Source organism: Melanostigma gelatinosum (genome assembly GCF_949748355.1).
Source record: "Melanostigma gelatinosum genome assembly, chromosome: 2".
Classification (NCBI taxonomy): Eukaryota; Metazoa; Chordata; class Actinopteri; order Perciformes; family Zoarcidae; genus Melanostigma; species Melanostigma gelatinosum.
Window position 1 is genome coordinate 13,858,788 of NC_136635.1, and position 18,552 is coordinate 13,877,339.

The 18,552-nt window shown below is 40.6% G+C and overlaps 1 protein-coding gene across 2 annotated transcripts; it reads left to right on the forward strand.

The window, feature by feature from the left end:
• The first annotated feature begins 545 nt into the window (after positions 1–545).
• On the forward strand, positions 546–15,274 carry mtmr10 (myotubularin related protein 10). Of its 2 annotated transcripts, none has more exons than XM_079293816.1 (16): positions 546–1,070; positions 2,141–2,201; positions 3,735–3,871; positions 4,331–4,403; positions 5,454–5,596; positions 7,907–8,000; positions 8,181–8,328; positions 8,963–9,050; positions 9,231–9,319; positions 9,512–9,642; positions 9,736–9,805; positions 10,068–10,138; positions 10,586–10,758; positions 10,855–11,025; positions 11,462–11,644; positions 12,491–15,274. In XM_079293816.1, the coding sequence occupies exons 1-16, from the start codon at positions 1,014–1,016 to the stop codon at positions 13,100–13,102; spliced, it is 2,301 nt and encodes a 766-aa protein (XP_079149942.1). In that variant the 5' UTR covers positions 546–1,013; the 3' UTR covers positions 13,103–15,274. The 2 variants fall into 2 exon arrangements, with proteins under 2 accessions (XP_079149942.1, XP_079149943.1); XM_079293817.1 differs by having other exon boundaries at positions 12,494–15,274.
• The last annotated feature ends 3,278 nt before the right edge of the window (positions 15,275–18,552 follow it).

Here is an 18,552-nt window from a genome sequence, read left to right on the forward strand (position 1 = left end):
AATAGATAAACTTTCACAACACTTGAGTTTTGCATTGCTCTGTTGTAGTTGTTGGTTTATTAGGGAACAGTTGTACACCTTTACCTGTATTTCCGTGGATTGTTTTTGACTCATATATTGTATTTTTATCTGGATTATCTGTCAAATGAAATACATAATTAAAGTGTTCTGAATTTGACAAGAGCTTGTATATTTGTGAAATAAAGTTATCGCAAAAAACAAACAAACTACAACCCTGACCGACTGACGCCCGTAAACTGTCAATGCCTCATGGGAGTTGTAGTCCACGGGTGGTGTACTTCATCAACGCTAACAAAACAATCGGTCTTTTATCCATCAAATGGCAAGGTTATCAATATTTACTACAACGTGCAGTAGCGGACAGTGATCTGGTTTAGGATATGTACGGAGCACCCCGGTGTCCTGCTCAGCTTTGCAGAAAGTTTGATGAAAGAAAGTCTCGGTACAGAAATACAGCTCAGCAGCGGAGCCCGGAAGTAGGGCTGGTCCTCGGCTTTTTATAAACATGGCCGATAAATCCTTTACAGCATCAGGTACTGCGTCTGGCTGAACTAGTTAGACATTCAGGAAGTTACTGAGGGTAACTAACACCGTAACAGGTGGAAAGAAAATGTGGCCACATAACGGGTTCCTCTAAATCATTTTTAACCGCTTTTCTGTCTGCGTGTGAACGGCATTTCTAAACTTCACACAGTACTTACTGCTAGCCAGCTAACCGAGCTAACGACGTCTCAACGGTAACTTCTGTCAACTTTTCACCCAGCTAGCGTAATCTGCTGCTAAACTGCTGACCGTAATGGAGGAGTGTCGTCACTGGCCCAGGCTGTCTCGATGAATATTTTACACACGGACGTGTCGGATTTACTCAGATAAAAGGACTGAACTGAACTTTTTTTTTTTTGAAGGGCTCCCTTTGGGTTGTTTTTTCTTTCCACTGGCAAAAGCCAAGTGACCGTTTCAGAACCTCGCTGAGAGAGAGCAGAACATAAACAATGTTTTCTGTCAAACCCACGAAACCAACTTTCAAGAGTTATCTTCCTCCTGTACCGGTATGTATTTGCTAAGATTAAGTATTCACGGTGAATGGTCACGATGCAGTGTCACATAATATGTATTATGTTAGGCTGACGTTGTCGTGAAGCCCTTTGCTGCTGTATATTGGACTCGCCAAACACTAAAAACAAGCTTTAACACTAAAGATGTTAATGTGCATGTCAAGTGAAAATGTCACTTGTTGGAAGTGGCAAGAGTTTTCTCTCTGTTGCTGTTTCATTTGAAGAATTGAAACCATGCATGGGTAATCTGTTTTGAAAAAGGGGAATAAGTGCCCGACTACAATTTGACATTCATTGTGTGTTTATGGGCTCGTATTTGCCTACAGGTGCATGTATGTATGCATGCACTTGTCCAGACAGCCAGTCTGAGCGGGTGCAACAACCCAAACAAAGTAACATAACATTTTTACATTGTCATTTTGTTTAAAACAAACAGCATTAAATCATTTATTCTAGCTCAAAATGATCATCATATTGTCTTGGGCATGCGCTGGTTTTCCTAATTACTTAAAAAAAATTGCAAACAGACACTATACTGATGATCTATAAAAAATTTCAATCGGGGATTAAATGCGCTTTGCAGTGATTGCACATTTATGAGAGACTGTCAATGATCCACTTAACACGGATACAGTTTTAGTGACTTCTACACTGACGGGATGTATTTTATGTATGTCGGTAAGTTCCAGCTCTTCGCTTATTTAACAAAATATGCTTGACCATTTAATGTTTCTTTTTCATGTCCTTGTATTTTGCTAGGTTTTGTTTTGGACACGTACTCCAACACATTGGATTTTAAATAAAGCAATAACGTTGAGGTTAAAACTCTTTGCTAACTTTTAGTTTGATGACATGCATACAGCCACAGTTGACTAACTGCATATAAACTGTAGCCCATTTTATCTATAAACCCAGACTATGATTCCTACACTTCCACCCCAAACACTCCTTAGAGTGCCCCTCCACCCTGTAATGGCACATTATTGCCCTCATTCATCAACCATCTAACAAACGTCATGTTTAAGTAACTCTGAAGTGACTTGTGCTTTTTTTTTCTTCTCTAGACTGATGTGACGAAAACTATTGAACCACCTCTTAAAAAGTTGGAACCCAAGTTACTTCAAGGTAAGTCTTATGTTCTGCATCATCCTAAGACTAGTTGGCATCACAAAAAAAAAAGGTTCACTTTTTGCTTGATACATAACGAAGATTCTTGTTCGGTGTCTGTCAGCATCCCTTTTAGGGTTACGACTCAGTTCCTCTCTGTTCCTGTGGTGTTTCCACCTCCTTAGAGTTTTAAAACAGTTGTTTCCAGTAAAAATGTAACTTTCCACGACTATCGTGAAAGTGGTCTTTATATATGGAATTCTTCACTTGACACCAGGACTTTGCCCAAAGTCTTAAGTGCAGATAGTTAACTAACTGGAGCAGCAGGAAAGGCTTCATTTCAAAGATTTATTCTGGTTTGGTCTGAGCAGTAGACTTGGGAGCCTCGTGGGAGTGGCTCGACACACCCTGTGCATAGTGTTCCGTTGTGTGTGTGTGATTTGGAGTAAATATACAGTGACGTCTGCTATGAAAGGATGAGGAGGATGACTTCTTTAAGGTTTCCTAAAAGCCACATTCAACAAAATCTTCATGTTGCAAACCTGCTGTACTTTGTGAAGTGTATTTTATTCACGTGAAGTACGACACTAGAATTTTCATTGCGTAGTAAATAATTGGTACTTTCCATTCGCAGGCAGCATTTACCACTTAGGGGTTGTCGATCCTCTCCCATCTTGATTTTAGAGCCGGACATATGACCATGTTTTTTGTTTTTTTTTAACTTCCTGTGCATTTGCTACATGCTGCTCTGAGGCAGTCCTTTGATGTTTCTCCGTCTGTAGGACTCAACAATGCTCCTCCAGTGCTTGAGAATCCCTGGGACAACGTTTAGCGGCATTATTGTTTGGTTGTCATGTTAAGAGATACGGAGCATGTTACTCAGAGAAGATATGAAAAGATGTGTTGTTAGCCTGAAGCTTATAGTCGATAAAGTGATTTTCAAATAGCAGAACTGAAGGGGGTTACTGTCCCACTTGTCATCACACAAACGTTGTGTGGGGCGTTTTGGCTTTTTGTTCTGCCCAACAGAAACTTTCAGTTAAGCAGCTTCAGCTTTTTAAAATCATTAAACTTTTTGGTTTTGCAACAGTCTTTCACAAACATGCTGCTCTTACAGAAACATTGGAGCTGAGATAAGTGACCCCAGCCTTCTGCTTGGTTTTATACCTATTTATGTATAAAGAAAATTATGTTATACAGTGTCTGCTATGCTTTTGGAAAATCACAAGGTGTATCACTGAAATGTTGAAATCCTTTTTCACTGGGCAGTTAGTTAAAAAAATGATGTGTGATGTACATTTTTCTGTTTGCCTTAAGAATAGTAAGATTACTTGTTGTATGAAAAGGGGTAGAAAGAAGTACCGGTAGATGGAGAAGGCCAATTAGTGTAGGAAAGAAACAAATCACAAATGTGGTGACATTTATGACCTAAAGTTTTCAACTTTGGTCGTAAATGTGACGACAACAAAGGATGTAAAAGTCATGTCATTAAACCTGAATGTAGGTTTTACACTCGCGTCTTATTTTTTTCTCTCATTTGTTTGTCCCCAGGCGAGATCGTAGTGAATGAGGTGAACTTTGTGAGGAAATGCATCGGCGCGGAAAGCAGCCAGGATGACCTTTGGGGGAAGTTGATCTGCACCAACTTTAAGGTCTCCTTCATCCCTTCAGAGGCCTCTTCCAAACAGGTAGTTGTGTTGTCAGACTTTAAAGCACTCAACTGTGCCGTTTAGTCATTGTTAAAAGTCGTAAAAAGATATCAGGTTGTTTGTTTGAATTCTGTCATTATGATACCATAGAAGTCCAAACCACATTTTTTTTTAAACTTCCTCATATACAGTGCTTCAAAGTGTCAAAACTTAAATACTTGTACATGATTGTATGTGCAGTGCAGCTGGTGAGGAGGAAGGAAAACTTGTGTACTTTCCTGCACTATATTGTCAGCGATAACGCACAAGAAGTGAGAGAACAGACGTCATTTCCAGCTATGCGGTGGATTGTTGCCGTAAAAACAAAATGGAACTTGATCATTACTCTGTCTGAGGGGGATCAACTCAATCCAGCCACCACTTCTATTTCGGTTAGTTTTGGGTGTCAGTCGACAGGATGTCACTCATACAATTTGTTGTTGTTTGCCCTCACTACAGAATTCCTATTTGTCCCACCTGCTGCTTGGAGAACACGACATCCCCCTCGCCTGCCTGGAGCAAGTACTAACAGGTACATCTGGTGTAATGTAACATAACTTTTGTTTTTCTTCTTTTCTGTTTGCTATTGTCATGGCAGACAGACTGACTTCCACACGTAGACTTCTTGTTACCAGATCCCAAATGTTTCTGTATCCAGATAACCAGAAACTATTCATTTTATTAATGGTCGTAAAGACTAAAGCATTTTTATAGTGTAGTCAGCAGATGTTTAATCTCTTACTCAATCTACTGTTTCGGTTAGCACCCTAAAGTCGTCATTTCACCAGAGTGAACTAAAATCAGAATACACGTTAGATGGGCCCCTCTTTTATCTTCGACAGCTTGGTGGCCTGGTTGTGTTTGTTGGCGTCTTTCCTGGTCAGACATCTGATAACAAGTGATGTCACAGCTAAGGCAGCGTTCAGGGCCAGTGCAGCCTGGCTGGGATTAGACTTGTTTATATGTCGCGCTGCTGTCGATTGCTGACACTGCAAGGGCAACTGGCCAGAGCAAGGTTTATTGTGTCGCAGTGATGAAGCACGAGGCTTTGTTCTACCCAGCTTGTTATCTTTAGTATCATAGTATAGGAGTATAACCATGAGATGAGGCACTAGTGATGTAATATCAATCAAATCCGTATGTTGTGAGTCTACTCAGAAGTGATATTTACTGCATGTGCTTTCACATCATTTGTAATCTACACCAGGTGGTAGTGTCTCAATGCCCCAACAGTCAAAATCCTAAATGCTATTTAGCTTCATATTCATACTAATAGATCATAACAATACATAATAATGAATTAAAACATGATCCGTAATGGCATATGTTATGATTTGCCGTACAGTTTTTATATAATTGGTTGCAGAGTTCTTGTTGCTGGAGGTCTATAAACGCTCAAACACATTGTGAAACTCTTCAAAATATCTCAAGACAAATTATTCAGCCGTGGCAAAGATATGTTTTGTAGTTGTAGTTGTTGTTGTGTCCAGAGAGGTTGCTTTAAAATTCAATCTTGCATCACTAAGCATTGCCATCTGCATTAGAGGAAGTTGAGTCGTCTTTTGTGTTTTTTTCCTCCCAGTAAATGATACAAAGGGGAAGAAGAAAGTATTGGGCTCGAACCAGAAGCTGAAGTTCAACCCGACAGAGCTCATCCTCTATTGCAAAGACCTGCGCATCATTAGGTTCTGCTTTGTTGAGGCTGGGCCTGAGAGTGCCAAAAAGGTGAGTGACGCTGACTTTAGTTTCGTATCGAATCCAATAATTTCATAGTTATCGTCTGAGAAAATATGAGATGAATGTCTGTCAGACTCTCGTTAACTTTAGGTTCAGCTGGGATATGAGCTGACTAAATGGAAAAAGTAAAAAAAAATGTAATTTAAACGTACAAACTTTAAATAATTCAGTGGTAGCATTTAATAAAAAAAAAAAGAAAAGGCTGTCCATGTCTCGGGAGCCTGAGATGATTGGGTTGAAGGCAACACAAATGGCACCAGTTTCACCACAATTGGCTCATTTTTGTGCAAAGAAAAACTTGCAACAATGAAAGATTCACCTGAAGTTTTACTTTATGGCTTTAACTCTTAAAGCTAAGGTTGGTAATGCATTTTAGAAACATTATTGTTATATTTAACATCCCGACAGCAATCAATAAATCAAATGCTCTGGCAAAAAAAAAAAGAAGGTATTTGTGGCTCTAATATAGCCATGTTGGTTCTTTAGGTTCGTTATGATATGTTAATGTTCATTGTGATAATTTGGGAGAGTGGTTTTGGAGGGTGGCCTCAGTGTTGGCATCTTGATTTTTGGAGCTAGTGCAGCTAGATCCCTTTTTAACATCTAGATTACTCTTGCTGGTTCCTCCAATGCAAGAGCTTTAATGCCTCTATTATTCATTCCCCTTTTCTCAGTTTCCCTTATCCACTTCACTGTTACTTGTTGATGACCAAACTTTTCCTTTCCTGACTGTGTGAGCTCACTTCATACTCCTAGTCAGTGTCAGTGCTATGACCACTTCCTCACCAACAAGGATATTTCTATCTCTCACCCTCCATCTGGATAGAAATGACTAACTTCTCAACAGTGTGGCCATTCGCCAAACAATGAATAAGAGACAAAGAGAACAATGCTCGTTCAAGGCACATGAACAACTGCCAGCGTGACTCTGACTCATCTCCTGCAGGAAGAGATTAGATGGACAGCTGTTTTATTTTTCAAACTAGAGCTCAATATAGAGACCTGGAAGTGAGTGTACCTTTTTATAGCAGCTAATATAAGATTATATGTTTTCAACTTAGTCAAATACCTCAATACCAGTAATATAATGGAAATTAAAGGAAATCCTTTCAGCAATTCAGGCTTTGAGTGAATTTGCCAAAACTTTCAAGCCCCCCCCTTTTTTTTTTTTTTTTTAAAGAAACATTTTTAACCAAGAAGTTGGCACCTTGGACAGAACCTATGAACATGCGATTGCTTGATCGGTATACTGAACCAACTCGAAACACAAAATAAAATAGACAATCGGCTGACTCAGGCTATGTAGGCACGGATGCCGTGTTCAAAACATTGCGCTATCTGGAGTTGTAGAAGTCCAGGAAGTAAATGTGTATTTGTGAATTGTGTGCACAAAGCTTTTCAGAAGCTCTTTGCTCCCTGCAGCCTCACTACCTGACCCACAAGAGTTAGGCAGCCGTATATCTCAAGTTCACAGCGTGCCAATGAAACGGACGTGAATGTACAAAGCTACATGTCTGATCTCCTCCCATGTTATCTGGGAGCAATGTTTGTGTAGGTTTTGGAGGACTCGGCGCTCCACAGCACATACCTGCAGCACGTTAGGCTAACAACAGCATTCAAGTATGGCATTGAACAGTCCTATGACCAGCGTTACAAGTCTCTATCTAATGCATTTCAAAATGAAGTATTCACCTTAATTTCTGTACTGCACTGCTACAACAGAATCTGGAGGGTGATTATGTATAGAGCGCTCAAAATATAAATGAGTCTGCCTTCCCTCACTCCATGTGAGTTTATTTATGGACCCCATGTATGTAATTACAGTGTGAACCTTAAACGGGGCTCTGCTCTTTTTTCTGTTTTTCTTTGTGACATGGAACTAACTCAACCTATAATGGCTTATTTTGCCATTGGAAATTACAGAGTTGGGAGCAGCCTTGTCCACACACACACACACACACACACACACACACACACACACACACTCACTCTCTTTCAGTGTCCTCTCATGTTCTTCACAGCTTCACGACTGAATGGATGGCTTTGTGTGACTGTAGTGGAGCCACAGGGAGATTCAGTCCTATGAACCCAGAGCAGTAGGCTGTCGGTTCAACATTAGCTCTCCCAGGTTTTACTTGTTCTTGTGTTAGTGTGTTTTAAAGAAGAGTTTTAAAGCCGAATGGTTTTGATGAAAGCTAATCTGCCTTGATGATGTTTAATTTATTTCCTCCATTCAGCTGTAAATCTACTTTATTGTACTCCATGTGTCCCATTAGAGCACTTTTCTTTTTATTCTAGGTTTGCCTTGCTATTGCCCACTATTCCCACCCAGCTGATCTTCCACTGCTGTTTGGCTTTGAGTATCAAGGGCGGCGGTACCATGAATCTAAAGGTACGTGCTTAGCATGCCATATTTCTTTTATTGCTTCCAAAAGGCATGCAATGTTTTTGAAACGTGTGATCATTAGGTTAATCCACACGTAGTTTTGATTATCCTATTTAATGACTATGACTATTGACTTTATCTGCAATATGCGCCAGAAATAATCTGAAAGTGTATCTGTATTTCCAGGGCAGCGAGTCAATGGTGCCACCCCTCGAGGAGGATTACAGACCCCCATCTTTGACCGTCCATCAGACTGGGATCGGGAGATCAAGAGAACGGGGGCGTCGGAGTGGAGAGTGTGCTCCGTCAACGAGAGTTATGCCATCTCACCAAGGTTTTCAGCTCACGTTGTTTGTTGTTGGCAATTTATGATGGGCGTCAAAGGCAGATTATGTCCTTCACTTGGCCCTAGTTGTTACAGTCGCACATTATTCACCCGTCACTCACACCTGGTATGTTTTGGCAAGACGGTATATTTACACTGTGAGCTCTTTTCCTCGCTTCATGAGCGACTTGAGGAAAAAAAACATTGTGCATGTCACACTGAGACATTCACAGTCTATTTTGGACAATATGGGCTCTTCATCTGAGTTCAGTGACATCATGGTGGGTTTCAAAGTAAGGATTGTACAGTGTGTTATGTGGAATTTGAGAAAAGACTCAAAATTGCATAACAGCAGCTTGCACCAAACTGTGCAGATCACACGGGGCTACAACAATACTTGCAGTGCACTCCGATTCAGTTTTCCCTCAGTCACAAAAATATACTCCTCAGCGTATTTGGGACAAACTGCGCAAAACAAATCCGCTGCTAAATCGATATTTACAGTACATCGACCAAGGTCTTTGTCTTTCAGACTTGAAGATTGGTAGTTGTGGGGAAAAGTACTTTTTCTTTGATGTATTTTCCTGGTGTCTGGTGATTGCTTCCTGTGTAACAGCAGTCTTTCTCTAACTCTTCTTTTAAGTCTTCCAGAGCACATTGTGGTCCCAGTTTCTCTGGCAGATCAGGATCTAAAGCAGCACTCTATATTCTTCATGAACCAGCGCGTCCCTGTGAGTTTTCAAGCTTCACTTTGCAATCCTCAATTTATCCCTGTCAGTTATATATAATTAGGCCTTACATGTTATTTCATTAGCACATTCATGGACCACCAATGGAGTAATTTGTAATCTTTGATTGATCAGGGCATCTCTTTTATTTGCCCGCTGATTTATTTCCATTCTCTCCTGCAGCACTGGTGCTGGAATCACCCAAATGGAAGTGCTCTTGTCCGCATGGCCGGCATAGGTGATCCATTACAGCAGAGGAGGATTGATCAGAGGTACACAAAACTCCTCAAACATGTATTAAATGTGTTTTTTTCGACTCCTTTTTTTTTTTTTTAGTACAGTTACGGTAATAAAGCTTATTATGCCAATGTTTTGACTATACAAATTAGGATTTGCTGAGATGTTGACACAGCTTTTTTAAGACCTCCGTCATCGATTTCTGTCTTGTGTTGTTGTTGTTGTAGGGTCTTCCCTGCCATCACAAAAAGCCACCCACAGTGCAGTGAAGTCATCAGGTCAGATGTAGACAAGTGTCTGCCCAACATCCAGGACATCCAGAGTGCCTTTATTAAAGTCAGGCAGATCTGTGTCATAGGTGAGCCTCACTGCCACGTTCAATTCCAATGTGGATTCTCCACATGTGTGGGGATAGATTTGTAGGTGTACTGATTGTTTTGACTGTGTGCAGATCCTTTCGAGGAGTCAGAGGAGAGGTGGCTCTCATCTATTGAAAACACACGATGGCTGGAGTACGTCAGGTATGTAAACAACCTAACACTGCATGAAAGCTCTTTATAAAGTTTAAAAGAAACTAAATTAGAATGTCACGACGTCTGTGTTAACCTCAAAGTTCCAGCTGGGACATAACATACCTGCGCATATATATATATATATATATATATATTTGCCAAGACTCTAATGTTTTACTTTTGTACACCGCGTGCGCAGCTGGTTTCTTGTAAAATAGTACTGCATGTTTTTCAAAATCCATAAACGTTTATGTTCCCTTTGTGACTCAAGGGCTTTCCTGAAACACTCTGCTGAGATGGTGTACCTGCTGGATGGAAAGAACACTTCAGTCATTCTTCAAGGTAAAACTCCCCAACTGTAAGTTGTCTTTATCGGTCATTTGTCCCCATATTATTTTGAGGTCAAGCCTCACAGTTTCAAAGCGGTTTTTTATTCTTAACTGCATGGTGCATGATGGCAGACTATAACTTTAGATTTTTCTTTGTCTGTCATATTGAACCAACATTTGGCTTCAAACCAGCAAAATTACATTTGAAATATTGTGGTCAAATTTAGAATCTTACCATACTATAGCCATCAGAGGCCCTGTTTAGACCAGGCATTAACATGGGTGATCTGATCACACGTGGACAGCTCTAAGTAGTAAGTGTGAATGCACCCAAGACTCGTTGAGATCGGATCGCCCAGACCACGTTCAAACGTGTCCTCCCAAACATAATTGAACAACAGCAGCAACGCATAAATCACTTGTTTTAAGCTTTTGGTTTCCCTTTTTTCTACCTGTGCAGAAGAGGAAGACAGAGACCTGAACTGTGTGGTGTCCTCCTTGGTGCAGCTCATGTTGGACCCTCATTATCGCAGCCTCATTGGCTTTCAGAGTTTGGTGCAGAAGGAGTGGGTGATGGCAGGCCATCGCTTCTTGGACAGATGCAACCACTTAAAGAAGAATGACAAAGACGAGGTATTTGTCTGACGGTAAATGGCCCGTTCCCAGAACTGATAGAAATGCAGAGACACTTACGCTTCTTGTCTGTTCGTCTCTGTTCTCTCGGTCAAGTCCCCGCTGTTCATGCTGTTCCTGGACTGCGTGTGGCAGATGATGAACCAGTACCCAGCAGCGTTCGAGTTCACAGAGGCTTATCTGACAGTACTGAGCGATAGCATGTGGATCCCACTCTTCAGTACTTTTCTCTTCAATTCTTCCAAACAGCGCGCTCAGCACTTGATGGTGAGAGACACACACATATGATTGTGTATTCATTTATTTAGTTGAGGTAATAAATAAATATATGTATGTATGTATGTATGTATGTATATGTGTGTGTTTAAATCAAATAAATGAGAACAAACCTTTGCAAAAATGGTAGTTAATTAAATATACAATTTAAAAAAACCCTATTTGATTTGTGCTTGCTTAGAAGCAACATGTTTTTGTGGTATTATCTCATGTTAAAGACTAACTTCCACTTGTGTGTGTGTAAGATAATTGACAGGAAAGAGTACAACGTAATGCACACAGATAAGAGCACATTTAGCTTGTGGTCAGGAAAGTAACAAAATTAAATTGACTGATTATGGCAGTTTTTTTGTTTTGTTTTGTTTACCGACATGGATTGTCATGAAAACACTTCCAGAGTATAAGTAACCATGTCTTTACTCTACAGGACTTTGCCAAGAATAAAGCAATCCCTCAAGGAGAGGACCAGGTTGTGTATTTCCCTCCTGTTTGGGAGTGGTCACAGCAGTTCTCCACCAAAGACCAAACCCTCTTCAACAACCCCATGTACGTAGGCAAAGGAGCGGCCTGCGTTCAGAATGGGGAAGTGAAAACCTTCAGACGCACAAAGGTACACAACACACTTTACAAGTTCATCGGCGTAGAAGTAGCACATTGTTTTATCTGCATGTTCACTTCTTTTACTACCTTGGATTCATAACAAACACTTGATTTTCCGTGTAGCCTTTCAGCCTTAGTTTAATGGTTTTCAGCCATGTTGAATTAAAGGCGTACGGTCTTTACCAGTCCTTCCTGTTTACGGTCATGTAGCCAGTTTTTAGTGTGCAAGGACTTGTTATATGTCTCCACAAGTGTTACGCTCTTGTTTTCTCCGTTGGTATTGGGTAACGCATAAAGACTTTATCAGTTTAATTTTATATTTTTTCTCCAGGAATTTAGGAAGAGAACGCTATGAGGTAGTTTTCAGATTTTAACTTTTTTAATACAGTGTAGCTGCTTCTCTGACTGTGATTTCAAATGAATTGAAGGTGCTCATCACATAGCCTTCTTATTTTTAAGGTCAGATTAGAGTCATCGTCCAGATATTTTTGAAATGAGTCACTTCAATCATCTGCCCTCTTACATTTACCTCAGTCTGGTAGGTAATACTATTTTCATATGCATTTTGCTGAATTTCTGAAAGGCTTCAAGCGGAGTAAATGTTTAACATGAATAATCCATCCAGTCAGCAGTTTTGATAATTGCTGCGGAGATTTTATGGGCAACAGTCAGTTTTTCTGTAATCAGCAACTTGAGAAAACGCATACGAGGTGAATCATTACACAGAAAATACATCATTTTTTCTAAAGTTGTAAATCTCAGGATCTTGAGGATTTGATGCAGATGCACTAAAAGAGAACCTGGAACAAATGTTTTTTGTCACTAAATATGCTAAACTGTGTCTTTCCTCCACCAGAAGACCTACAGTTCCACATTGCGAGGAACGCCTGCATCTCTGCGCAATGGACTGAAGGCTGGAGACGAGTCATTGACCCGACGGGGCTCTCTGTTGTCGGAGCTGAGGCCTGATTTCTCACTGGTGAAAGATGAAAGCCCGTCAGAGCGCTTCTTCAGAGACTGGTTCTCTCGACCTGCTGACCTGCAGGGCCTCCTGATTCCCCTGCTCCTGCCCTCACACCTGGCTCTCTGGAAGCTCTACTTCCTACGCTGGGTTCCTGAAGCCTGCATTGCCAAAGGAGGCCCCATCACCGCCTACCACAAGCTCTCCCAACTGGTCGACGAAATGGAGATTCTACAGAGCCAGCTCAGGCAGTATAAGGGACCCAGTCCAGGCAGGATGCCACGCCCCAGCTCAAGTGGGTCCCTCTCCGACCAAAGGAGGATGTATTTTAAGGCCAGCTCCCCGCATGACCCCCCTTCACCTCCAGACTTCCTTACTTCCTCCTTTCCTTTCACCCCAATGGGAAACCTGTGTCGCCGCGGTAGCTATGGGACCCCCATAAGCAAATTTCTGACCGGGGCGAGGATCTGGCTCTCGACAGAGACTCTTGAAAATGACAGTCTCTGAAGACTCAGTACAGTGAGCTCAGTACAGGTTTGTGTAACAGTTAATCATCTTTCTATTACCTCTTTCTTAAATACCAAGAAGGAAAATTAAATATAGAAAAAACATCAACTTTGGATTGTTAATTATTTATAAGCTAGAATTTGCACCGTTGATGCTGCATTGAAATCTGAGGTAATTTTTTTAAACTGAAGTCTCCTCTTTAGGACTGAATCATTGTCACCAGATGAACTAAAGCTTAGAAAACCTCTCTTTTATGAGTGTACTGTATCTCACACACACAAAGAGGGCTTTTGGAGATTCTACTATTGAGTTGAGAGCTTCCTCTCCTACCTGTGATTCAATACACATTGTAAAGCAACAATTGAAATGGGTGAAGCAGTGCCATCAGTGTAGTTGTCCTTTTGTTGAATCCTCATTGGTCAGTAAATCGTCCTCACTGTAATGGAGTTGAAAAAGGTAATCCAAATACCGGTAGTAATGCTTGAAATTAGAAAATGCCCGTGTTTTCTGCAGCAGCAATGATGCATTTCACTGAACACTGATTTCCAAGTACTCCAATTCTTTTGTAGCTTCCAGGAAAAGTAATCGACGATGTAAAATTTTACATAGTTTTTATTTTAGAAAGAGGAAGAGAAAATAACACTGCGAGGAAGTATTTTACTATGTAGTAAAACGAAGAGGATGTGGCCTGGTTGAATGTAATGGGGGGTCGGTTAATTTTTTTTGCACAAACTTAATGCTATTTGCTCCAAGTTCCCATATTTTAATGGTTGTGTTGGCGTTTCACTGTAAGCAGCAGATAGTGTGATTTCAGGGTCTAGCTTTGTAGATTTCCTCTATTTTTGAAGCAGAGAAAAGGTTCCTGTGTGTTTAGTACCATGAAGCAGGTGAACACCGAGAAGGCAAAGTGGAGCTGTGATGACTTCAGTCTGTGGAAGATAATTCCTCTCTCTTTTGGAAGGGGCTTTATTCAACGTTTATAAAGACCTTCTGGTAAGGCACTGAGGAGAAACTGTTCATATTAACAGTAGCTGAATGGGTAAATATTTAAAGCCACAGACGAGGGCTTCGACTCAAACCAGTGTGTAGTTAGTCGGAATTTCAGGCACTGAAGTGACTGATCCAGTGAACCAAACAGCGATGGGTCAATGACAAGTGACACAGTTTCAAGGCAGCACACGAGAAAATATGAGCAATAAATCATCTGGACAACAAGTGTCATAAATACAACAATAATTATCTTTGTAAAAGCATCTTGTTTGTTGTAATGTAGACAATGCATAGAGAGATCAAATAAAACGAGCAGTGAAGTTACTGTACTTTCAGTCAGGACAGGTTTTATTTCAACAGGTTTGTTCAGGGAGCTGAACTTCCAGTGCGCTGCAAAGACTTTGTCATTTGGAGACCCTGAAAAGATTCCGTCTGGAAAGTTTACTACTTCCTAAACTACGGAGTGGTTTGAGACGCATCGGGTGAAACTGATCGGTCATTTTCTTACTTTTTACAATTGGTGAGCAACTAGCACTGTGATATCCTCATGTCAAATAACCGTACAGCATTTAACATCAAAGCCCTTTGTTGTTTAAAATATAGGACGATTGGACAGACTCGACATCTGATTGAGCAGTTTCCATCCGATGATATTCAGATGAACTCGTGATTCTTTGGCAATAACTCGTTGAGGTGTTTTCTGATATAGATGTGTGTAGCGTGAGTGCAGAACCTGCTCTCCCAAATGCTTTTAATTGCACATTTTACTCATTATATACTGTAATGCTTGAAAATGTCCAATTCATATTTTTGATTAATGGTACTAAATAACCTTTTAGTCTTTATATTTTCTGGAGAGATATTTTTATGCTGTGTTTTTCCACTAATTCACAATGTTGCACTCTGCTGTAATTGCATGATGACCGTGCTTCCACTGTGGCACCGTTTGATATTGATGAGCAGCAGATGTATTTATTCAGTTCTGCAAATGTTCTCTAAGAGGGATGCAAGTGCTGCTGTACATCCCCTGTGCCTTTTTTGGGAAGAGTGACCATTTTTGTAACTGTATTCTAAATCTGTTGATTTATCTGTTCTGTAAATGTAGTTACCGTAACTTCAGTGGTACTGCACTGAAGCTGTTTTTACTAACCGAGTAAGGCTCAAATGTGTACCAGTAACCAATCATTACATTATTTTTCAAATGAATTTGCGGTCTGGCTTTTATTTTACTGGATTAGAGAGAGAGAGAGAGAGAGAGAGAGAGAGACTTAGTTGGAATTACTACCAAACTACACTAATTTACTAACAAATAAGAACATTTTGATTACAAAAATTGCAAGCAATATTATAACAGAAAAGAAGAGATCCTAAGGAGGGAATTGCTATGGTGGTGTTACAAGAAGTCTCTGAGGTGGCTAGTTAAACTTCTGGGAGGTTGCCTTGCATTCTATGGGTCTTTGTGACTAATGTGAAATCTTTCAGTTTATAGACTTCCTGAAATGAGTGAGCGCAACAAACTAGGTTTTTTTTTTTTTCCCCCGCCTCATACTTTCATGCATACATAATTGAATGTGTGCACCTTTTCAAGCCAACTCGACAACTTTACTGGTTTGAATTTAAAGCCTTAAATCCCTGCTAACCTTCCCAGTGTTGACTGGGCCATCGATGGGACACATCTCCACATCAGTCTCAACAAGCTTGTTTATACACTTTCACTGCTGACCCAATATTAAGTCAAATTGATGTGAAGATTTTAACCATATGCACTTTTAACCGTATGGTCAAGATTTGTATTTGTCTCAAAGATAGTTTATCAAGCAGGCAAACTTCCCTGTGCTCCCCATGTTCATTTGAGTTGTTATTTTACTTTGTTTTACTCACATACAGCAACATTGCCTTCAACGTATTTCACGTCCCACCTGTTAGTGTGCGGTGAGTGAGAAAAGCTGTGCTCATGGAGAGAGACTGCAACCGGACAACAAAGAGAGGGACTTTAAGTCAGCATTTCCGATGCAGGTGAACAACACTTATCAATACAATAAGCATTTTGTTACATATATGGTTTTATGGAACAGAAATATGGGTAAACATGGTCCATTTATACTATTTATTACAGTGGGAATCAAATTAAAGACAAGACTTGTAATATATAGTCTTATTATTTCCAAACGGTGCCGCTCAACAAGACTAGTTTTGGGGAATACGATGCAGAATTTGACCAATTTGACCGACATAATACTGTTATGCAAAGGCGGTGGTATAGCGCATCAGCTGGTGCTAACTGCTGTTCAACAACACAAAGAAGAAGAAATGCTCCATTCATGAAACAGGACTTGTGTAGTGACAGTTTTGTTGTCATATTCTTTCCATTTTGTTGTCATATTCTTTCCAGTTTGTAATAACGGATACTGATGTTGAGCAGCTATGATTTTGACCACCAGTTAGTTTCAATTAAAATGTTGCACGGTGTTCAATTTAATTCCTGAACTCCAGAGTAGTAGAAGCTGGGTTCATTTCACTCTCTATACAGATGATGAACCATTTGATTGCCACTGTATTGGAGTCAGTAGCTTGTGTCTCAATTCAGGGGCTGCATCCTTCGGAGGACCCAGCCGTCCTTTGAGGACCGCGAAGGCTGGACCATGCGGTCTCCAAAATGAGACGGCCTACGCTACAGAGGACTTCCTGTTTCCTGCCTAGAATGCCTGCTCAGAAGGATTACTGTATACAGATATTAATATACTGTAAAGGTTTTAGTTTTAATCCGTTTTTCAATCATATATTCAATAATTCATTCATAGTTCTTTTTCATAATATAGTTTTTCTAAATTAATAATCAGTTAATAATTCAATCAGTTGCTGTGTTAAATAACACATTTTCAATCATTTATAGTTCTTGGAAATAAAATGTATTTATCAATATTTTTATTTCATTCACACACCGATATACATACATATATATTCATAAATTTATATATAAATTATAATGATATGAATAATTAAGTTCCCACATTGTTTCCCCCTCATTCATTAATGTCACATCTTGTTCCCTTGCACCTACATGTATGAGTCATCAGTTCTGTACTAGTTAACAATCAGTAAAGATTTCAATTATTTATGATTTAGTTATAATTAAATGGGCAAGAATTATGCTGCACATTGGGGCAGTAATCTAAAGCTTTCCCTATTTTATTTATGTCAACATGTAATATATTTATCAATCCTTAACAGTACTAACAGCCTTTGAGTCAAATGAAAATCAAAAAGATATAAAATGATCACTTGCACAACATTTATTGTATATTAATTGTCGTACATTGTCAGATTTTTGAATTATATCAGAAATCTGGGAGGACGTCACTGTACTCACTGGGTCTCGGACTCACTGGGGTGCTGAGAGTGGTTCAGTGGTCTTTGGTGGGTCTGGGTCTTCCTGGGATGATGGATTTGGTTGACGTCCACTCTCAGTTGCCCCAGGAGTGAGAAAAAAGCACAGAGGAGTCCTGCCCTGTGAGACACAAACACAAGAGATGAATACTTTTAACTCAACTATACAACCTTTACATTGTTCAATGATGGAATCTTAGTGAGGGATTACTTACTCAGCCCACTGAAAGAAAGGCGACCGCCGCTCTCCATCTGGTCCTGTGGTCATCCGTCCTTCTCATCTGGTCCTGTGGTCATCCGTCCTTCTCATCTGGTCCTGTGGTCATCCGTCCTTCTCATCTGGTCCTGTGGTCCTCCGTCCTTCCCATCTGGTCCTGTGGTCATCCGTCCTTCTCATCTGGTCCTGTGGTCATCCGTCCTTCTCATCTGGTCTTGTGGTCCTCCGTCCTTCTCATCTGGTCCTGTGGTCATCCGTCCTTCTCATCTGGTCCTGTGGTCCTCCGTCCTTCCCATCTGGTCCTGTGGTCATCCGTCCTTCTCATCTGGTCCTGTGGTCCTCCGTCCTTCCCATCTGGTCCTGTGGTCATCCGTCCTTCTCATCTGGTCCTGTGGTCCTCCGTCCTTCTCATCTGGTCTTGTGGTCCTCCGTCCTTCTCATCTGGTCCTGTGGTCATCCGTCCTTCTCATCTGGTCCTGTGGTCATCCGTCCTTCTCATCTGGTCCTGTGGTCATCCGTCCTTCTCATCTGGTCCTGTGGTCCTCCGTCCTTCCCATCTGGTCCTCTGGTCTCTGTTGTCTAGGAGATCCAGGATGTTGCTTCCTGTGTTACAGCCATCGATACCTGAGTAAAAGAGACTTGGAAAACTTTTCTTCACGTTAGTAATTTTTACCATACCTCTGTCTGATACAAGCCAACATATGGAGGTCACAGCAGTACGCCATCAAGACCAAACTTAAATTGTATCAGAGCAGTGTTTTATCCACCCTATTGTACGGTTCTGAATGCTGGAGAATGACACAAGAAGACCTCAACAGACTATCAACCTTCCATACCAAGAGTTTAAGATGAATAC

What these genes read in the sequence shown, in the direction of transcription:
- mtmr10 (XM_079293816.1), top strand. Translation starts at nt 1,014, where the DNA reads ATGTTTTCTGTCAAACCCACGAAACCAACTTTCAAGAGTTATCTTCCT. An exon ending in GCGGTACCATGAATCTAAAG is followed by an intron (nt 8,001 to 8,180) that starts GTACGTGCTTAG and finishes CTGTATTTCCAG; the next exon opens with GGCAGCGAGTCAATGGTGCC. An exon ending in CAGGCAGATCTGTGTCATAG is followed by an intron (nt 9,643 to 9,735) that starts GTGAGCCTCACT and finishes GACTGTGTGCAG; the next exon opens with ATCCTTTCGAGGAGTCAGAG.